Here is a 20,679-nt window from a genome sequence, read left to right as displayed (position 1 = left end):
TTCCGCCGCACCCTCCCCGTCTGCAGAAAATGGTTATGTGCACAACCTTACTGCTTAGTAGACATGGAGCAGCCAGCTGAGTCTCTGCAAGCAGAACAGGTGTGCTTTAGAGTATCACAGCAGCTGTGCACCTCTCTCTTAGTTCCATGGTTCTTTATGTGGTATGCAAGCTATTATTATTAAGATAACTTATTTACTTTTATTTAGTTTACCTCTCTTTTTCTGGGTAATGGCTGTATAATGCACAACTGGTGGTGGTGTTTGATTGGTTTATTCCCCCCCTCCCAACAAAAAGTTAAGAAAAGATGTGAGAAAACAATAGGGCTTTGGACAACTCAAAGGCATATGCCAAGAGCAAGAAACATTCACTCTCACAAGTAGGAGACATTGCCAAAATATCTATCTATCTATCTATCTGTCAAATATGCCAGTTGCTAATCTCATGTGTGGCAGTTCTCACGAGAGTTCACGAGCAGCTGCCGGATAGCGACAGGGACGGGCGGGTGGAGGAAAAGAAACTGCTGGCCAGAAGAATGACCGAGCAGCAGCCACCAGACAGGGAGGGTGAGAAGGAAACGGTGGCTAATGGGCAGGCAGGGCAAAAGGAAAGCCGAGAAGAGAACTAGAGGCGCAAATGTTCTGCGCCTGGTTCAGCTAGTATAGCTATAAAAGGCTAAAATCATATTATATAATGTACTGAAAACAGATGAATACTACAATATATACTGATAAGATAAGACCATATAATTCAACACCATGCCAATGCATATAGCTGTCTGTGTTTCTTTACTCAAAAGTGAATGATACAGAAACAGTTGCAACTGAATTCTTTTCAGCTGGTTGCTTAGCTCTGTCCTCATTATCACTAATAGAAGTATCTACAGATAAGATTTCAGAAAAATCTATGGGTTCAATGATAACAAGGCCACCAGGATCACATAGAATTTACCCAAGTATTCTGAAGAAACTCAAATATATAAAATTGTTGAATGATTGAATCTGGTATGTGATTAATCCCTAAAATTGGTTTCTATACTAAATGTTTAAGAGGTATACAATGCATCACAAATCTTTTGAACAGGCTCCACAGTTGATATTTGAAGCCAGGAGCAACATTTCAGTAGGGGATGAACGTAAGGGCGAGGGAGTCAGCAAGGTTTTACAAGCTCTGCTCCTTGACACACTCACAATTAAATTATAAAAAGAAAAAAAGGAAAAGGAAAGAAGAAGAAAAGTTTTAAAAGCTAGCATTTTTAATGGCATTTGTTGCAAAGGTTCTTTGTTTGTTTAATGCCTCATGGGTTGGATCCCAAGAGCTTCTTCTATTTGTGGAATGGAAATGTTGAATCTTGAGCAAGGAGGCACCTTTCAAAGTGGTAATTTTCTTATACTTTGTGTGTATGTAGGAAGGGAGCAGCAATTGTCCCTATTCAAGCCCAGCACAGCATCCCCCCAGTGGTTGTTGCAGTGTTTACCCTTTTCCTTTTTTACCCTTTTCATTTTAAATTTTTATTGGATTTTATGATAGCTTTTACATTCAAATTGCATTCATTTATCTAATTCTACACATAAGTAAATATTGACTTCCCGCTTGCCTATTTGCGCAGTTCACAATAACCATACATATAAACCATTTTTTAAAAACTACTCTATTTTGCTCAACCCAACCTGCTGTTATTACTTTATTTCAAACCCTACTGAAAAGTCCATATTAGAAAAATAATTTTTTAAGTAAAGCAAAAATGGTTCCCAATCTTCTTTAAAACATTCCAAATTTTCGTCTCTTATAAGTGCTGTAAGCTTTGCCATCTCGGCATATTCCAAATTTTTTATCAACCAGCCTTCTTTTGAGGGCATTTTAGTGTCTTTCCATTTTTGCGCATATACTATCCTGGCTGCTGTGGTTGCATACATTAAAAATGTTGAATTTCTTCTGGAGAACTCTCTTTCAGTTATTCCCAGCAGGAAGGATTCTGGCCTCTTAAGAAATGTCACTTAAAAAATTTCCGTATCCTTATCCTTTTTTTAAAAGACTGTGAACTGTTTTGGGACAGAGTGACAACTTATTATATATATTTTATGTAAATAACTTCGGGAACTTAAAATGAAGTCTATATATACTTCATCAAAGGAGTATATAAATGTTAGTAGTATATAAAGTAGTGTATAAATGTTAGTAGTAGTTTGTTGAAGAAGCTTTTTTTGTACAAGGAGGGAAGGGGCCTTTCTGCTGTTTTCCCTTCTCTCTGCAATCCCGTGTCCCCAGGGTGGGAGAACTTCAGAAGCAGATTTTTGGGAGTTGCAGGGAACTGCAAAAGGAAGGGGAGATTAGTGAAAACTGCCCTCCCTTCACTTTCGCAAACACAGCTTTTCCCACAAATTACTACAGTAATGTTAAATTAGTAATCTACTACAATTCAGTCATCTCTTTTAAAGAAGAAAGGGGGGGGGGTGAAACGCAACTGAACAGTCAAATTAATGAAAAGTTAATGAAAAGACAAGTTATGGTTAAGGCGGTAGACTGTGAATTCAGGAAATGTAAAATTAGTTTTATCAGTCTTTGTTTTTGTGTATCTACAGGAGGCTGGGTCTGGGTCTGTTTAGTTTAGAAAAAAGGCAACTAACTAAGGGGAGACATAATAGAGATCTATAAAAAATATGCATGGTGTGGAGAAAGTGGATAGAGAGAAAATTTGCTCCCTCTCTCACAGCACCAGAACCAGAAGTCATCCAATGAAACTGATTGCAAAGAAATTTAGGACCAACATAAAGAACTACTTTTTCTCATAGTGCATTATTAATCTATGGATTTCTCTGCCATGGGATGCTTTGATTGTCACCAGCTTGAATGACTTAAAAAAAAACGTTCAAAATTAGAAAAATTCATGGAGGGCAGGGCTATCAATAGCTACTAGTCTTGATGGCTATAAGCTGCTTTCTAGGTTCAGAGGCAGAATGTCTCTGAATACCAATTGTAGGGAAGCAACAGCAGGAGCCTTTTCACACAGGGTTTTTAGTTTGCATCTCCTCTGGAATGGAGGATGTGAGTTCACTTATCAGCCAGATTTACCCCGAAGTCTTTGTGAGCTATCGGGAAGCACTTCACACATGATTTGGGTTTTTCATTGTACGTGTAGCCTGTAGCGTTAGCGTGTAGCCTGATTTATATGCAAGGTTAAAAAAATCCACTTTTTGTGTCCATTTGGTGGGGCAACTTCAAACTCGCAGTAAAGCCTGCTGTGTGAAAAACACCCAGGAGAGAGGACATGCCTTCCTTTCTTGCCTGTGGCTTTCCCAGAGACATCTTGTTGAGCCACTGTGTGAGACAGGATGCTGGACTAGTTAGGCCTTATCCAGCAGGGCCATTCTTATGTCACTGAATGTAGTAGATGCCTTATATGTAAAAGAGAAAAACAATTTCTTTTACATTCTTTTTGAGCTCTCTCTCCTTTAAATAGCAGTTTCCAAGCCCTGGAGTCATTCAGTAATATATGTTGCTACAATCCCCAACATAATTTTTTGTATCCTCTACCACTGTGATGTATTCCATAATGCACAAAACGAAGACCACACCGCATTCCTACCCTATTACATTTTACATGCTAAATTGCTACTGCCTTTACATGGTCATTTTCATGCTAGGTACATACATGGAAGCTTTAAAGCACTTCTAACATTTCAGTTTTTCAGGTCTGCTTTTGAACATTTTAATGAGGTTATCCAAAATCCTACCAAGTATAGCTATAATCAGCTGTTCATGTGTGGAGAGCAGGGGGAGAGCCTAGGTGTAGAAGCAGTCCTAGGTTACCCATATCACAGCTATGGGTTTCCTTCTTTCTTTTATTACACTGAAAACAACTGAGATGTGTATAAAATAGCTTGGCTGACATTCACAGTCTTTCCTTTGATTGAGACTCAAGAATCTAGGACAGAAATAAATCTCTCTGCAAAGCATAGGAGCACATATTGTGAGTACAATATCCTCCCTCCCTCTCTCTCCCTGTCTCTCTGGTGTAAATTCCTATCTTTTCCCTCATTGGCCTGAACCAAAGTTTAACATGGTTTAGTGCCACATCTCTACTGGTACCTTCAGTGGCAGAACCAGGGAATCGAGGCCTGCAATCTGCCCCATCCCCGGTGGCCCCACTGTGTGCTCACTGCCCGTGCCAGTGACACTCCTTGCACATGATGTCACGTAGGCGTGGCCCAATCACCAGAGGGCCCATGCAAGCTCTCCAGAGCATGGAGGAAAAGAAATGCACCCAGCTAGCAAATGCTGGCTGGGAATGAACTCTGGAGGTCCTTCTGTGGCTCGCAGCTGGTTTCTTTGGACCCGTCTGCTCAATGGTGGCTTTGCCCCTGGGTGCCTTCTATAATAAGTGCTAACCAGTCCCCCTCATAACAAGGTTTGCAAATGAACTTCAAATCCTGATTCCTCTTTGTTAAAATGAGAACCCTGGCTAGCATTAATCATAGAAATGATCCTGATATTTGATAAAGGCCAATAAGGGAAGGGTGAGGATGCCTACCAGAGAAGGGATGGGTGCATATTTGCAAGACTAACTCCTAGTTTGGAAATCATAGTTTTCAAGGAGCAATCATTGTGTTTAGACTAGGCAAAGATGACTGGCATGATGGAACTGCAGTTGGGGAAACTCACACTTTGCAAACTGAGCTTTGTCAAGACAAGAGCAAGCATCTGGACAGCTGTGAGATATCTCAAACAAAAATCATGCATGCATGTATGAAAGGTTTGCTTAAGATCTGAACACTTCAATGCTATGATAACTTAAGATTCATAATCCATGCAAACTCTGTAGTGTAAGCAGCTTATACATTATCAAACAGCTTGGAAGAACTGTAGTAATTAATACACTTTACACAGTTTGTAGCACATCTAAACAATGGGCAAAACAAATACTGCTTACATATTTGGAGGCAAGACTAAGGTGGAAGAAGTGGAAAGTCATTAACCCAGGTGAAAATCAAGTGAAAGTTAGCTGAAAAGAATAAAATAATATATATATGCGAATAAGACAAATATTTATATACTGCTCTTCAACAAAAGCTCCCAAAGTGGTTTACATAGTTATAAATATATGTATACTGTATATTTGAGAGAGAGAGAGAGAGAGAGAGAGAGAGAGAGAGAGAGAGAGAGAGAGAGAGAGAGAAGATGCTTTACCTTCCACTTCAAGGCACCTAGGTGGGCTATCTGACCAGATAAGGTTATACATGCATTCAAGGAACTCTGCCCCCTCTAGTTTATATCCAGGAAAGCACTGAAAATATAACATTGTTCCTACTGGAAAGGAGGACTCGAACTCAGATATGTTAATGTAACTATGAGGAAGAACCAATGGCCTCAGGCAACCTGCAAATTAAGAAAAAGAAGGAGGTATCTTTTATTACAAGGGCTTATTTTTAAAGCATCCTAATTACAGCTATCAAGTTAAAATACACATTCCCTTCCCTCTCCCACAGCTAATGTTCCTTGTCTGACTTACTCTCAAATTCACGCACCCCACTGTGCCAGATCACAATTCCTAATTGCTCAGCATACAATTTTGGCAAAGCAGAAGAAACTGTCTGTAAATTAAGCATAGGATAATGTAGTGTTTTTTGCCTCTCACCTCCAGTTTCTAATTTAACAGCTATTCTCTTTTTCACACTGAATCTTTTGTTACTAGATTGTAGACTGATACTTCTCTCTCAATAATTGGACTTATTCCTTCTCTTCAAATGTGTAATGCCCTTTTTTAAAAAAAAGTTATCACTGCATAACAATATGAAAGGAATAGGATCATTGCCAATGTTAACTAGTGGTAATAGTTCTGGATGCTTAAAATAAGAAGCTTCCCAACTTACCTATGCACTGCTGAAAAACAAGGCCCTCATATCTGAACAAAATCCTTCAAGGAGGTTTCCTACAAAAGCCTTACAGAAATGAATGGTAGGGATGTGCACGGAACTGGCGGGGTGGTGGTGGCTCAAAGGTGGGGGGGGGCGGATACCTTTAAGGGTTTTGGACGCCCAGAGATGTTAGTTTGGGCGGGGTATAAAATTGATAAATAAATAAATAAATAAAATAAGGGTGGGGGATGGTGCCCCTCCCCCTCCCACCGCGTTTCCCGCACTGGTGCTCCATTTTAAAAGTGTCTATCGGGGCAACAGCATGCCTTCCTGCCACCCCATGTCCTTTTCGGCTGGAACTAACAGGAAGTACCCAGAGTGCACACACACACACCAGGTGCTTCCTGTTACTTCCAGCTGAAGAGGACACAGGGTGGCAGGGAGGTACGCTGCTGCCCCAGACACTTTTTAAATGGAGCTCCCCCACCCTTAAAGTTGTGCCCCCCTGCCTTCGAACCGGCCAGTCGGTCAATCGAACCAGTTCAGAGGTCCTTAAAAGGGCCTTTGAACAGGTTCATGCACATCCCTTATGAATGGAGCTCATATGAGGATAGGAAGCTGTCTTATACTGAGGACAGACCATTTATCCATCCAGCTAAGTCTACACTGACTGGCCTTGACTTGCCATTGTCTCAGCAGGCTATTTCCCAGCCCTGGCTGATGATGCCACCAAGGATTGCACTTAAATGGACCAATGGTTTGTTTCAGCATGAGACAACTTCCTATGCTCATGTGAACTCTAATCCATTTCTATAAGGCTTCTGCATGCAAACAACTTGCTATTCCACTGAACTACAGGTGCATCCCCCAGTGTGAATATGAGAACATCCTATTGGACATGGCTCTTGGTTTCAACCTTCTCCAATGTAAGTGAGGCAACAATAGACCAAATTACTACTACTGGAGGAAATAAACTGCTCTAAAGCACATAACATGCACTCTATAGGCCTACTCCTAGATGAGCTAATCACTGTAACTTAAACTGTGTCAAGGAAACCATGCTTCCCAGCTATACAAAATGGAGATTTTTTAGCCAATACCAGTTGCCTCTAAAAAAAAGAATCCCCAACATGAGCATTTCAATAAAAGGATTTGTAAAAATTTATGTATCATATGCACATACTGCCATATCTCTAGGTGGTGTGAAAGAAAATGTGATTTATGGGGAATTTTATGGGGAAATGTGAGGTCCAGCCTGATCCAGATCATCATTGATTTAGTGACTGATGTGCCTTTGGCCTAATGCTACATACAACAGTGTGTTAACTGCATTGAGGGATACTAACTAGGAGGATTTATCAGTTTGTGTTTGTTTGTAGAGTAAGGTATAGGCAGCATTACAGTGTCATCTGTTCAGGGTGCTGGGCCCAATCCCCTGTATGTGGATCTCTCTCCCCCCCACCCCCACCACACACACACAAACACTGTATTGGGAACTGTGTGGTGGGCTGTTGTCCTCCATCTTAGGGTATAAAGCATGTCAAGCAGCTTTTTTCACACACTCCACCCAGCCCAAATTGCCTGCCAGCCCTGCGGGGGCATACATTGTCCAGTAGCATGCTCATCCTCTGCTCTAGCCTCTCCCTCTTCCTTTGAAAAGGACAGCTGGAGCAGAAGTGTATTCAGGTCAGTAGTGCCTAAATGAAGACACTCTAGGGCAGCACTCTACTGGCCTCAAGGAAGCATTTTGAGGCTGTGTTGCCCTAGAATGTTTCTGCGGAGACACTCAAGGCCAGCACTATCCTCCTTGCAGCAGTTATGGTGAGTGGTAGGGGGCAGTGGTTGGCATGGGCCCAGCCATGTGGGGTGGCACCTCCCCTGCTTTCTCCAGGCTCAATACAAGAGGGTCTGTTCTCCCCCACTGTCAGAAGTCCTGTCATCATAGCCTTTCATCTCCTGTGTTATCTCTAGTAGCAGAACAACGTGTGTCAAACTAATGCTGATTGTTTCTTCTCATTTACTCATACTTCCCGAAAATTTCAGCAAGTGTAGAAAATTGTGGTTTCTCTCATGATATGGGCTGGAAAATCAGAGACCTGTGGTAGCAAGGATTCAACATCAGCACTGGTTTTTCATGATGTAATGGACCCGAAAGTAGCCACATGTTTTGACCTGTGAAAATAGGAGCTTGGGCCCAACATACCTCAAAAACCACCTCTTTCCTCTATGTCGCATGATATTCCTCATCAAAAGTACTCTTCCACCAGCACCACATCCAATGTGCAGTTGTTCAAATTTGGACAGGTACGACATGTAGAGGCATTCTTGGTGACTACCTCACAAATATGCAACTTGCTCTTCCTGAAAACACACTAAAGCCTAATTCTAAGAATATTTTGATATCATCTTCATTCTATTCTAATTGGACTAGCATTTGATTTCTGAGATAAACCAGTGAGTTGCATGTGTTATATTTTCAGGTTATTTCACCTGGAATCTTAAAGCAGCATTTTATATTTGTTTTATTGTATCACCAACAGTCCTAAGCTTTTGGGGTAGACCAGGCTACACATTATTCATGGCTAGAAAATGAAATCACACTGCAAGTCAGCTTAGGTAAAGTAATTTAGTGTCTTTGTACTAAATATTCTCTATGGCACATCCATATGCCATTTCTGTACAGCAGGGCTGCACAACTTCTGCCCTCCAGCTGTTGCTGGAATATAGCTCCCATCATACAGTCCCTTGCTAACTGAGCAAAGAGGCACCTTTTCAAAGTGGTGAATCTCTTTATTTAGCAGGAGAAGAACAACTGGTCAGATCCATCCCCAGTGCAGCATCCCTCCTGTGGCTGTTGCTGGTGGCTGTCTTATGTTTCTTTTTCAGATTGTGAACCCTTTGTGGACAGGGATATATTGGGGACTTTTGTTGGAAAATGGTATATAAATATCTGTCATATTCGTATCATTCCTGACAATGGACCACTGTGGCTTGTGATTATTATTACATTTATATCCCGCTCTTCCTCCAAGGAGCCCAGAGCGGTGTACTACATACTTGAGTTTCTCTTTCACAACAACCCTGTGAAGTAGGTTAGGCTGAGAGAGAAGTGACTGGCCCAGAGTCACCCAGCCAGTTTCATGGCTGAATGGGGATTTGAACTCGGGTCTCCCCAGTCCTAGTCCAGCACTCTAACCACTACACCACGCTGGCTCTCAGCGTGATTGGAGTGATGACTGGAGTTGTAGTCCAGCAACAGGAGGGCCAATGTTGTGCACCCCTGCTGTATAGTTTTGTATCCATCTTGGGGAAAATGGTTAAAGCCTTCCAGTTCCTGATCCTTTGTTTCTGAATACGTAGTGAGAATACATATTTGAAATATTCCTCAGTTTCCTATCTGACAGCACCTCCAGAACAAGCATAATAAGAAGTACCTTCTTGCCTACAACACTGTCTCGTCCAAAACAGAGGGGAGTGGCAGCAGATGTCCAACAGGAAACTAAAGGGTCCTAGGGAGAGACTTATCACATTTATTCCAGTGCCTCTCATCATTTGCTACACCTCTGAGCCCATGGATATCCCTGAAACTGAGAGTCATTAGGGCTTACATGTTATCCTTCCTGTTCTACCAGCCCCCTTATTTAATTTTTTTAAAAAATAAAATGTTTCTGTTTAAACATCTGCACATGAAACAGCTTGTAGCTGCAGCATGAAAACTATACACATTAAAAGCAAAAAAAGGACTCAAGTTTGGGGTGGTATAAAAATATGTTAAATAAATAAAATTCAGAAATACAACCTCAAATCCTAGAATAAATCTCTAACAGTCCATAACTAAAATTCCAGCTACCCACTGGAACTATCTAGTCAAGCCACAGGCCTAACTAAATGCAACAGGAGATGCATTGGCTGCCACTAACTGGCATCTCCCCAAAGACCTCCCTCAATGATTGCCTACTAAACAGAAATGCATGACACTAGGTCATCACATTCAGTGCTTTCTCAGCCCCTGCAAGTAAAACCAATGATCTGGAGCACAGGCCAGGAATCACATGATTCCACAGCATTTGCTCCTTATATGAGATGTAACAGAGGAGATGCAGGTCAATGGAAGGCATGAATCTTCCATAAAGTCTAGCAAGGCCCACAGGCACCAACAAGATTTCTAACCTGAAAAAAGCTTTTTTTGATACAAAAAGGTTTTCTTCACCATCATTAGAATGAGAGCACCAAGACAGGTGAGGCCAGATAAAGTTTCCTATGTCAGAGAATTCTCAAATGTGGGGACCCTTTAAAAATAACTCGGCAATCATATCCAAGATGTAGAATTAAAACCAAATTTAGTGAGGAACAATTCTGTACATGAACAAGGGACAGAGTAACCCAGACCTCTTAACTACCTGGGTTCTGAAAGGATGAAAAAAATAAAGAGCAATGCTAACTGAATTCTGTCACTTACTAAAGGAAACTGTTTGTAGGCTGAATAAGTTTTTGAATTGGTCTTTGGTACAGGAATGCATTTTGCCCATCTTTCAGAAGGTACTATTTTACTAAAAACTAAAAAGGTAGCTTTTATCTCCTTCTGTTGTAAACATACCCCCTCCCATCATACACAAAAGGATTAAGTTACACTATAAGGTGCAAGAGCTATAAAATAGGATGTTCTGATGTACTAAACCTTGGCAAATGGGTAGATTATCCCACGTTCCATCGTCTTGACAAACTGAAACCATGTTGTCTAAATCAGGGTAACGGATCTGGAATCCTTCAAGACAGCTGATTATTAACTTATCTCCAGTCCTGTATGTCTTGTTATGAACCTCTGCATCTTCAACAAATGGAGCAAGGCAATCTGTGACTTCATAAAGAAATTATATATTATTAATTTAGCTTTAAAATACTGGCCAGCTAAATCAATGGCAAAGATCTTATTAACTCACAGTACCAGTTATCGTTAGAAAATATGCAACCAAATCAATTTCATATCACATGTTCCTACCCATTTGTATCAAGACAATTACACCAGTGCTTGAATTACAGGGGAGGCCAGAGGGATTCCTATCCCAACCTTTTGCAATGACTCCCTTAGCTACTGTTTTTAGATGATTACAGGAAGGCCAACATTTGCTAACATTGATGCGGGATGGAAGGTGGGACACGTGGATTTCATTAAAGGTTCCCTACATTTCCCCCTACAATTCGAGCACTGAGCAGAGTACTAGACTTTGGTGCATTGCAAGCAAGGTTTCATTCTTCCAAATGTTACAAGCTCTCAGGGAAATGTTTAAGCTTAGACTACTTAGCAACAATCTCTCCTACTTCGCCATTATGCAGTATGTATAATTTAAACTACATTTACAGCACAAAAAGTACACTCTCCCATCAGTGATACTGCTATATAGGAAAAATAAAATAAAATTGATGCGATAATGTAAAAGAGATTTTGAATCAACCTACGCAGTATTATATCAGCAAGCATTCAAGCTTTACAAGGTTTTCAAAACAATTTCCACCCAAGTGGCATAAAAAGCAGGAGTTTTATACTTATGCACTTTTCTGGATATGGCGCCAGAATACTCCAAAGTATTTATCGGTACCTAATTATTTTACAGAGATGACTTAGTAGAAGGTATCTCCCAGAACTTCAGTTCATTCTTTAAACTTGTCCAAGTTCAAAAATTAGAGACAAGAGATTTACTAATGAGCAAATTAGTAAAAACCGCCTTGGGGTTTTCTTTTAACGAAAGGCGGTATAGAAATGTAAAAAAATATATTTTAAAAATACATATTATAAGTAACGATGCATGCATAGATGGCTTTTCACCTCTGAAAAGTTCACATGCCTATTTGTCAAGTTAGCTTTTGGGACACAGGGAATTCAAAGGACAACTTTGCAGGGGAGTGGATCTAGGAAACTATACAGGCAACATGGAAAATTGAGTTTATTTTATATCCCAGCTTTCTTCCATCATGGAGTTGAAAAGAGGATACATGGGATTCCCAGCCAATCACTCTTTCAGCTCTTATTCAGATCTAGACCTGCTTAGCTTCAGCAAGGTGGCTGTATCACATACCCTCAGACCACACGCAGGGAAAATGTGCAAATGTAGAACACATGAGCTCACTCTTCTGTATCTTAGCCTATGATATTAGGGCAGTAGTCGGTTCCCACAGAAATAGGAATGGCACAGGAAGGCTATCCAATTCCCACACTCCTTACTTGCTCACCACTACCAGCATATTTATGAAAAGCTGTTGAGGCTGAAACTTAGCATGCTGCCTGTCCCTATAGGAAAACACGCGGGGGCATGTTGTGCACAGTAAATCTACATGTTCCTGGCATTTTTTCCCTTTTTCTCTGAACCCAAAAGTGGCAAGGTAGTGAGCAAAGGCTATAAAGCTCATTTTAGTCACTAGAGGGATATAGCTGAGTGCTGAGTCAAGGGTTAATTGCTCATGGACCATGCTTCCCTGCAATAGTATTAGACTAAAAGCTCACAATAAACCTTCCTTTTTAAGCAACATGCTTTTGATCAGGTAATTAATTTATAAATAACTTAAAAGACTGTAGCCACATCCCTATCCCCAGTTACCTCCAATCCTAAGTAAGCCTGTAAAGCATCAAGATTTCAAATCCCTCTTTATATCAAAACCAGTATTAGGGAAAGTGTTTGCATAGCCTTTTGTTTCCTTAGAAGCTGGTATTCACAGTCTACTCCACATTACTATAAATCAGTTTATTCATTCCCTTTTTACTTTTTTCTGTTATTTATATTACTGCAGGGCTGCACAACTTCAGCCACCCAGATGTTCCACTACAACTCCCATCATCCCCAGTCACAGTGACCAGTCAAGGATGATGAGAGTTGTAGTCCAACAGCTAGAGGGCCAAAGTGGCATAGCCCAATCACGAGGTTTAACACAACTTGTAACACAAAAGAGAAATTTGTGACCAAGAGCTCACTACTTTTCATATTCTATGATTAATGATGGGATAGATTACGCTGCCAATATTCATTATAGTGAAGAGCAGTCTAAAATAAATTGTTATGCCTTATATAAAAAAGCATACATATGTATAAAAGCAGTGATTTACAGGAAGTGAAGCTGATACATCTAAACATGAATGCATACATATAGAAATTTAAAACAAACTCAGTTCACTTGATAGGCCTTTTGGTCATGCTGGGTTTCCACTAAAAGATTTGCTTTCTTTATAAACATAAAGGGAATGGTGGTGTTCTTGTGATAAGAGAAATTTACTGTCCCGTCTTAGTTGCCCACAAAGCAAAGGTGAAGAAAGACAAGGCACACATTAAGCTGGACTACAGAACCTCAGAGACAGGGGCAGCTTCCCTATGCAGCCAACCAAGGCAACTGCCTTTGGGGATAGCAGAATGCACCCCCACCAACCCCTGGCAGAAGCCTGTCACTGCCTCCACATTCCTCCAGCATCCCTTGCCTAGTGGAAACTGAAGGCCATGAAATTCAGGACTAAAAAAGGGAATTAGTTTTTCACACCACACATAATTAATCTATGGAATTATCTGCCACAGGATGTGGTGACAGACACTATCCTGGATGGGATTTAAGAACTGCCCAGGGACTTTTTTGTATGGGGAAGTATATAAATGCACTAAATAGATAGCTAGATAGCTTAGATAAATTCATGGAGAACAGGTCCATCAATGGCTACTAGTGCGGCTATAGGCCATCTTCAGCCTAAGAGGAAAGATGCCTCTCAATACCAGTTGCAGGGGAGCAACAGCAGGAGAGACGGCACGCCCTCACCTGTTGCCTGTGGGCTTCTCAGAGGCATCTGGTAGGTCACTGTGTCTTTGGCCTGACCCAGCAGGGCTGTTATGTTCTTATGTTATCTCTGCCTCCCGTACAGAGGTGCTGCCCTCTTCCTTCTTCTCACCACGTTGAGTGGCTGGGCAGGCCCTATGGAAGGCAGTGTAGAGTGTGCCTTCATTGACAGTGGCTTCCTAGGCTTCCCATTGCTGCTGAATTACTAAGTTGGTGGCAGCAGCTCTCTCCCCAGGGGCGTAACTATAATAAGGCAAGGGGAGACAGTAGTCTGGGGGCCCACTGCCATGGGGGGCCCCCCAGAGGCACCCGCCCGGGCTTCCTTCAGTTGTATTCATCCTCCAAAAGTGATGTGAGTGTTAAGCCCTGGAGCTACCAGAACAGTATGTCTTTCTCCAGTACCATTAAATGACTTGCATCATCCACAATTTACAAAACCTTTTAAAAACTAATTTAAGATGATGTTCTATTGTGGCACATAGGTGTTATACACACACACATGCACGCGCACACTTTTTGTTACAACTATTCATTCAGCCTCATTTAAGATTTCTTTACTTCTAGGGATGAGCCCGGACCGGTCCGGAAGTCATTCTGAAGGCCTCCGTACCGGTCCAGACATGAGGGCGGTCCGGCGGTCTGGCACTGGTGTGTGGGGCTCTTTAAGGGCGGGGGAAGGTATACTTACCCCCCTGCCATGTTTCCCCCACTGGTGCGTTGGTTTCAAAAAGCTTTTGGGGTGGCAGGATACCTCCCTGCCGCCCATTCCCCCAGTCATCGGCAAAAGGCTTCAAAAAGCCTTTTGCGCGTGCGCACGTTACGTCTCTGTGATGCCCGTGCAGGTGACACAGAGACGTGAAGTGCGCGCGCGACGTGCGCATGTGCAATTTGCTTTTTGAAGCCTTTTGCCGACAAGTGGGAGAAGGGGCGGCAGGGAGGTATCCTGCCGCCCCAAAAGCTTTTCGAAACGAATGCGCCGGCGGGGGAAACGTGGCGGGGGGGAAGTACACCCTCCCCCACCCTTAAAGAGCCCCACCAGTGCTGGACCGCAGCTCCGCGGTTCCGTGCACATCCCTATTTACTTCATGAGCTGAGCTTCAGTGTGTGTGGAGGAGTTAAAATCTTGTCTCTGGGCCCACTACAACCTTGCTACGCCCCACTGTCTCCCTTTCCCTCCAGCGTGATGATGGTGGGAAGGAGAGAGAGATTAGCAAACACTCCACCTGGCTGCAAGGAGGAAGAGTGTGGGGCATGGGCAGCAAGGGGGTGGAGATAGAGTCAGCACAGCACTGACTCTCATCCAGAGGTGAGGCCAGCAGTGGGGGCACAGCGGCTTATTGCCATTCATTCTAGCAGTGAATGGCAATGATCCAGCACTGCTCCAAGAGGTCCAAGGGAGCAAGTTGACTCAACACTAGCTAGAGGCAAACTGGGCCCTTAAGTACATCTGAGCTCAGACTCTCCCTCCTGGGTCCACCTACTGGCTGCTTGGAGAGTCTTCTAGTCCAGATTCTGGCACTTAGCTCTATTGGCTTCTTTCAAGCTTGTTGCAGGCATTAGTGTGCAGATAACACAGGATATAACCGTACAGAAGAGAATAGCTATATAGTGGGCTCAGGTTCCAAGGGTGGTTCCCCAAAAGCGCAGGCCCTGAGGAGACTACCTCAGAAGACTCAAGAACCGGGGCCGGGCGTGGCCAAGATCCGGGGCCGGGCGCGGCCAAGATCCGGGGCCGGGCGCGGCCAAGCCTCTGAGTTGTGACTGTAATCAAGGGCTGCATCAATCTGGGCCATGACATTTGCTAAAAGGATTCTCCAAAATCCCACAAGTCTGTCAAAGTTAGAACATTCGGAAAGGAACATTGGCTTACCATGAAGGGTTATTTTTCCCTGTCTTAGGAGCTCATCAGATAGGGTTGTATACTGAGCATGCTCAAGACAGAACTGGATCATATGACAATTTCCTGCCGAAGGCACCTCCCAGCACCAGTTCCAGGGCTGTTGCAAAGAGTGGGAGATGTCAAGTGGAGAGTGAGCTGCTGAGATTTGGAGGCATCTGCACAGGGAGAGAGCTAGAAAACTTGGTAAGGAGCAGGTAACGTGGGATTGATAAAACATAATTTAATAAAGTATGTAGAAAGAGAAAATGAGAGGAGACAGAGCCTAGCAACTGTAACCCTGCGAGCAGTCTCCCCTGCCAAATAGGGGCTATCCTCTGAAGGATTGCGGCATAATTTCCTCCCTGAAAAAGTCAGAAGGGATCATACATCCAGGTGCGGCTGATAAGCTCCTAACATAGGGAAAAAGAACCCTTCACGGTAAGCCAATGTTCATTTTCCCCCTGTGTAGGAGCTCATTAGGAACATACCCAAGCTAGTAGAAAGGAAACATGGGAGAGAAGGATATATCAGACAACTTGTTGAAGGACCGTGCGGCCGAAGGCAGCCTGGGGAGTGGAGAAGGATTACACCTTGTAATGGTGAATGAATGGTGTAATGGAAGACCAGGTAGCTGCCCGGCAAATCTCTGGGAACGGTCTGTGTGCAGAAAAGGCTGCGGACGTGGCCGCGCTCCTGGTGGAGTGAGCGGTTACCTCTCCGGGAGGAGGGAGGCTGAGGGAAACGTAGGCTAGGAGAATGCAAGACTTGATCCAATTGGCAAGAGTGGCCTTGCCCAAGGTGGGCGTATGAAAGGAAACAAAGAGGAAGTCTGTTTTGCGAATGTCCTTGGTGTGCCTAATGTAAATGCATAATGCTCTACACGCATGTCCAATTTATGCCAGAGTTTTTCCTTGGGATGTGCCAGGGAAGGGCAAAAGGAAGGCAGGACATTGACTTGGGAACAATGGAAGGGGGAGTTAACCTTAGGGAGGAAGGTAGGGTCGAGCTGAAGGTTAACAAGTCAGATTGGAAGGTACAAAGTTCCCTGCCCACAGACAGGGTGCCTAGCTCAGATACCTGGCGGGCTGAGGTGATGGCCACAAAGAAAAGAACCTTGAAGGTTAAGGTTTTTAGGGGAATAGAAGAAAGGGGTTCAAAGGGGGATTTAATTAGAGCATTGAGAACCTTGTTGAGGTTCCATGAGGGAAAACGCTTGAGAGGTGGGGGGCTAGGTTGGAGGCCCCTCTGAGGAACCTGGATATATGCGGGTGAAGGGAAGATGAACCTGCATCGGAAGAGGAGATTTGCAAAACTGATGCAAGTGCCGAAGCTTGGCGCCTCAGTGTCTGGCCACCTGGCAGGATAGTTCACAGTATCAAACAGAGCTGCAGAAACAAGATACGGCTCGGACACAGTTCTTCGTTATCGGGCTTGGCTGCAAGCTGTCGACACGGAAGTTGACAAACGTTGCTTTCCAGCAGTGAATAGAAAGCTGGTGACGTAATTTATAGTACAAGCCGAGAGCTCCCAGCTGGCAGGAATTCAAGGCTTATCAGCCCTCTGCAAGAGGCGTTGACTCCTCCTGATAGTTTCAAGCTGAGTTCTCCGCCTTGTGATCTGCCTCTATTGTGGAGTCAGTGGAGGTTGCTTGCACAGCTCCTCTTCTGATTGGTCCGTCATGGTTTCTGCTGTCTCAGGTTGTTGTGCCTGCTCTGAATCATCTGCCTCAACCGTTTCTTGGAAACTGACAGCCGGGCTCTGCCCCTCAGACACCCCGGCATCGGCTGAAAAGTTGACAGCTTCCCCTTCCTCCTCGCTGTCTGAGATCGAGGGCGTGACACTCAGGGTATTAGGACAGAGATGAAGTTCCAAGCCGGCCTGTAGGAATGCGAGAACTTCTGGAACTCCAGCAGACAACGGGTCTTTGTGGTTGGTGTGAACCAAGCGTAGGAAGGCTGCCCAAGTAGCTTGGTAGACCCTGTTAGTGGACTGTCTTCGAAAGACTAGAATAGTATTTTAATAGTATTTGGAGTAACCCTGGGCCGCTAGCCTCGAGAGCTCAACTTCTAGGCAGAGAGCTGTAAGCCACTCGGAGTCGGGGTGGACCAGATGACCCTGATGGAGCATGACTGGGTGGTTGGGTAGGCACCATGGGGGGCTTACCGACAGGTCTAGTAGGTCAAGGAACCACAGTCTGCAAGGCCAATGAGGTGCAACAAGAATAATCTTCATTCTTTCCTGGACAAGCTTTCTGAGCACCTTGGTGATTATGGTGGCGGGGGAAGGTGTAGAGGAGTGTTCGGCCATGGGCAGGGCATCCGTTGCCTCCACTTGATGGGAGTGGAACCTTGTGAAGAAGCAAGGGAGGAGATGGTTGGAGGGAGAGGCGAACAGATCTATCTGTGGGTGACCGAAGATTTGAGTGATTTGAAGGAACACATCAGAATGAAGAGACCATTCTGCTGGGTCTAGGGATTTTCCACTAAGCCAGTCTGCTTGTGTGTTTTCCTCCCCCTTGAGATGTTCTGCAGTTATGGATCTGAGATTGGTCTCCACCCATTCGAATAAGAGGTCGGACTTCTTCATCAGTGACTTGGACCGTGTGCTGCCCTTTCGACTGATGTGCGCCTTGGTGGTGACATTGTCCATCCTGATCAGAACGTGCTGACCTTGAAAGAGATTTTGAAATTGGATGAGAGCGAGGTGGGCTGCATGGAATTCCAGCCAAATTCCTTGAGTGACCATTGGGCCTGTGCCAGTTGGTCCAGGCAGTGGGCTCCTCAGCTGGAGAGGCTGGCATCTGTGGTCACCACGAGGCAATGGGGTTTGGAGAGCAGGAGGCCTCTGAGGAGAGCTGGGGAGAGCTACAACTGTAGAGACTGCTTTAGTGCCAGAGGCAGAGGAATGACATGATGAGTCAAAGCCATGATTATGTCCTGAAAGGGTAGGAGCAGCCATTGAAGGGGGCAGGAGCACCATCTGGCCCATGGAGTGCATTCCAGACACACGATCATGGACCCCAGGGCCTGGGAGAGCTCCATGACGTCTGCCGAATTCCTGTGGAAAAGGGGGTGCAATTGGTTGGAGATCTTTTCCCTCCTTTCTAGTGGGAGAAGGATGGAGTCCCGAGCAGTGTCAAAAGAGAGGGAATGAGGTGACTCTTTTCTGTGTTCACCACGAAGCCGTGTTTCTACAGACAGAGAAGTGTTGTACAGACATTCTCCTGGGCTTGACATAGAGACGGAAATCTGATGAGGAGATTGTCCAGGTACAGATGGATGTGTATCACCCAGAGGTGGAAGTGCGCAATAAGCGATATCATGATTTTAGTGAATACCCAGGGTGCAGACGAAAGCCCGAATGGAAGGGCGTAATACTGGAAACATTAACTGTTGTATGAAAAATGGAGGAGTACTCGGTGCTCTGGCCTAATGGGAATGTGCAAGTATGCTTCCGAGAGGTCTAATGAAGCAAGGTAGTCCCCTGGGCATATGGTCTCCTTGACTGTGTGAAGGGATTCCATCCTGAACTTTTTCTTTTGAAGTGGCTGAGGAACTTCAAGTTGAGAACTGTCCTCTAAGACCCGTCCTTCTTGGGAACAAGGAAGAGGATAGAGTACATGCCTTGAAATTTTTGCGTAGATGGAACACTTTCTATCACACAGATCTGGAGAAGATGGTGAACTGCTTGGAGCATCCGAAGATGTTTGGCCAGATTGTTGGAGAATGGTGAAGAAAGGAAGAGCTGGGAAGGGAAGGAGAGGAGTTCCAGGGCGTAGCCGTTGGATATGGTGCCGATGACCCAGTTGTCAGTGGATGTGGACATCCAGGTCACTGCAAATTCTGACAACCTGTTGTCCACTGGGATCGGGATTGTCCTTAGTTTCCACTAGGATAGGGCCTAGTGCCAGACCGAATAGGTTAGTACTCGAGAAAGGCGCTGATGTCAAGGCAAGCTTGGACTTAGAGTCCACGTTCCAACTTTTGAGCCACAAGGACCTGCGTACTGCCACTCCTGCAACAATAGTCTTGTTGTTGGCACGGCTGACCCGGCAGGATTTATGGTCCCTCCAGATCCACTTCTGTGAGTCAAGATAGAAATTCTGTAGATAAGAAAGTAGCAGCTTAGCTGCAGGGACGAAAGTGAAGGATGACTCTCAAAGATAAAGTAGTAGAAACAAAATAAAGTCCCCTTGAAACTAAGCTAGGTACCCCCCCCCCCCATATGATATCTGAGCAATAACTGAAATAAAGGAGCAAGGAAGGAACACAACACAGACAGGCTGAAACAAGAAAGGATGAGCAATTATAAGCACGAGGAACACTGTCTGCAGTAGGCAACGTTGCTGACAGTACCATCTCAGGAACAGCGTTTGCTTGATAGAGGGCTCAAGATAAGCTGCAGCCAATCAGGCTGTCCTGACTCAGCATTTCTATTCCCTCTCCCGCGAGATCTTACACCTACGTGTCTTCCACTGAGCCTTTCTCTTGAGACATCTTCTTAACACAGGTGAAATTCCAGCTTCCTCCTGATCAGTCTCCTCAGCCCTTATCTCTGCCAGCTGTTCAGATTCCCCTGTCTGCTAACGTTCCACTCAGCTTCAGGGTCTGTTCTCAGAGCCAAATCCTCCTGCTGCTCCTCTGACTCTTCTGACACAGAAGTCTGGGCCATGACAAGCCCTAGAGGACTACTGAATACAGTCCAAGCGGGAATCTGACATAAGGGCCTTGGCTTTGGCCATTTTGTTAATGCCCTGACAGAGCTTGGTGTTTTCGGGAGGAACCAGGGCCACAAGCTCCTTAGCCTAGAGCACGAAGGCCCGTGCAAAAATGGAATTGGTGATAGCCGCTTTGATGGCCATGGCTGTCATGGACTTTTCTTAAGAGAGTGTCACACCTCCTGTCCTCTTGTGACTTTAGCTGCTCTTGGCCTTCCATATGCAGAACAGAGCCTGAAACTTGTTGGGCTACTGGAGGGTCTATTTTGGGGGTGGCCAGTAGGGTCATCACCTCTTGTGAGAGATGGTAGTGCTTTTTTGGGAGATTGCCAGTTGGCTTGGAAGACACTGGCTGTTGCCACTCAGTGCACATAACCTTACGAAAAAGAGGTGGTAACGGCACCGCTGTGGAAACGGAGGT

The 20,679-nt window shown here is 44.3% G+C and overlaps 1 protein-coding gene across 6 annotated transcripts in view; it reads right to left on the bottom strand.

Annotated features, from left to right (window-relative positions):
* Window positions 1–20,679, bottom strand: part of SUSD4 (sushi domain containing 4) — a 175,695-nt gene that overhangs the window by 42,796 nt on the left and 112,220 nt on the right. For 5 of the 6 annotated variants that reach the window (XM_053308332.1, XM_053308305.1, XM_053308301.1 and 2 more), the window contains 2 exons: window positions 10,532–10,711; window positions 5,186–5,374 (listed from right to left, as the gene is read on the bottom strand). The exons of the other annotated variant lie outside the window; for it this stretch is intronic. In XM_053308332.1, the coding sequence (XP_053164307.1) occupies window positions 5,186–5,374; window positions 10,532–10,711 (369 nt within the window). The remainder of the gene's footprint in view (window positions 1–5,185; window positions 5,375–10,531; window positions 10,712–20,679) is intronic. 6 annotated transcript variants of the gene reach the window in all.

Source organism: Hemicordylus capensis, chromosome 1 (assembly GCF_027244095.1).
Source record: "Hemicordylus capensis ecotype Gifberg chromosome 1, rHemCap1.1.pri, whole genome shotgun sequence".
Classification (NCBI taxonomy): Eukaryota; Metazoa; Chordata; class Lepidosauria; order Squamata; family Cordylidae; genus Hemicordylus; species Hemicordylus capensis.
This window is presented reverse-complemented; position numbering and strand designations above follow the sequence as displayed.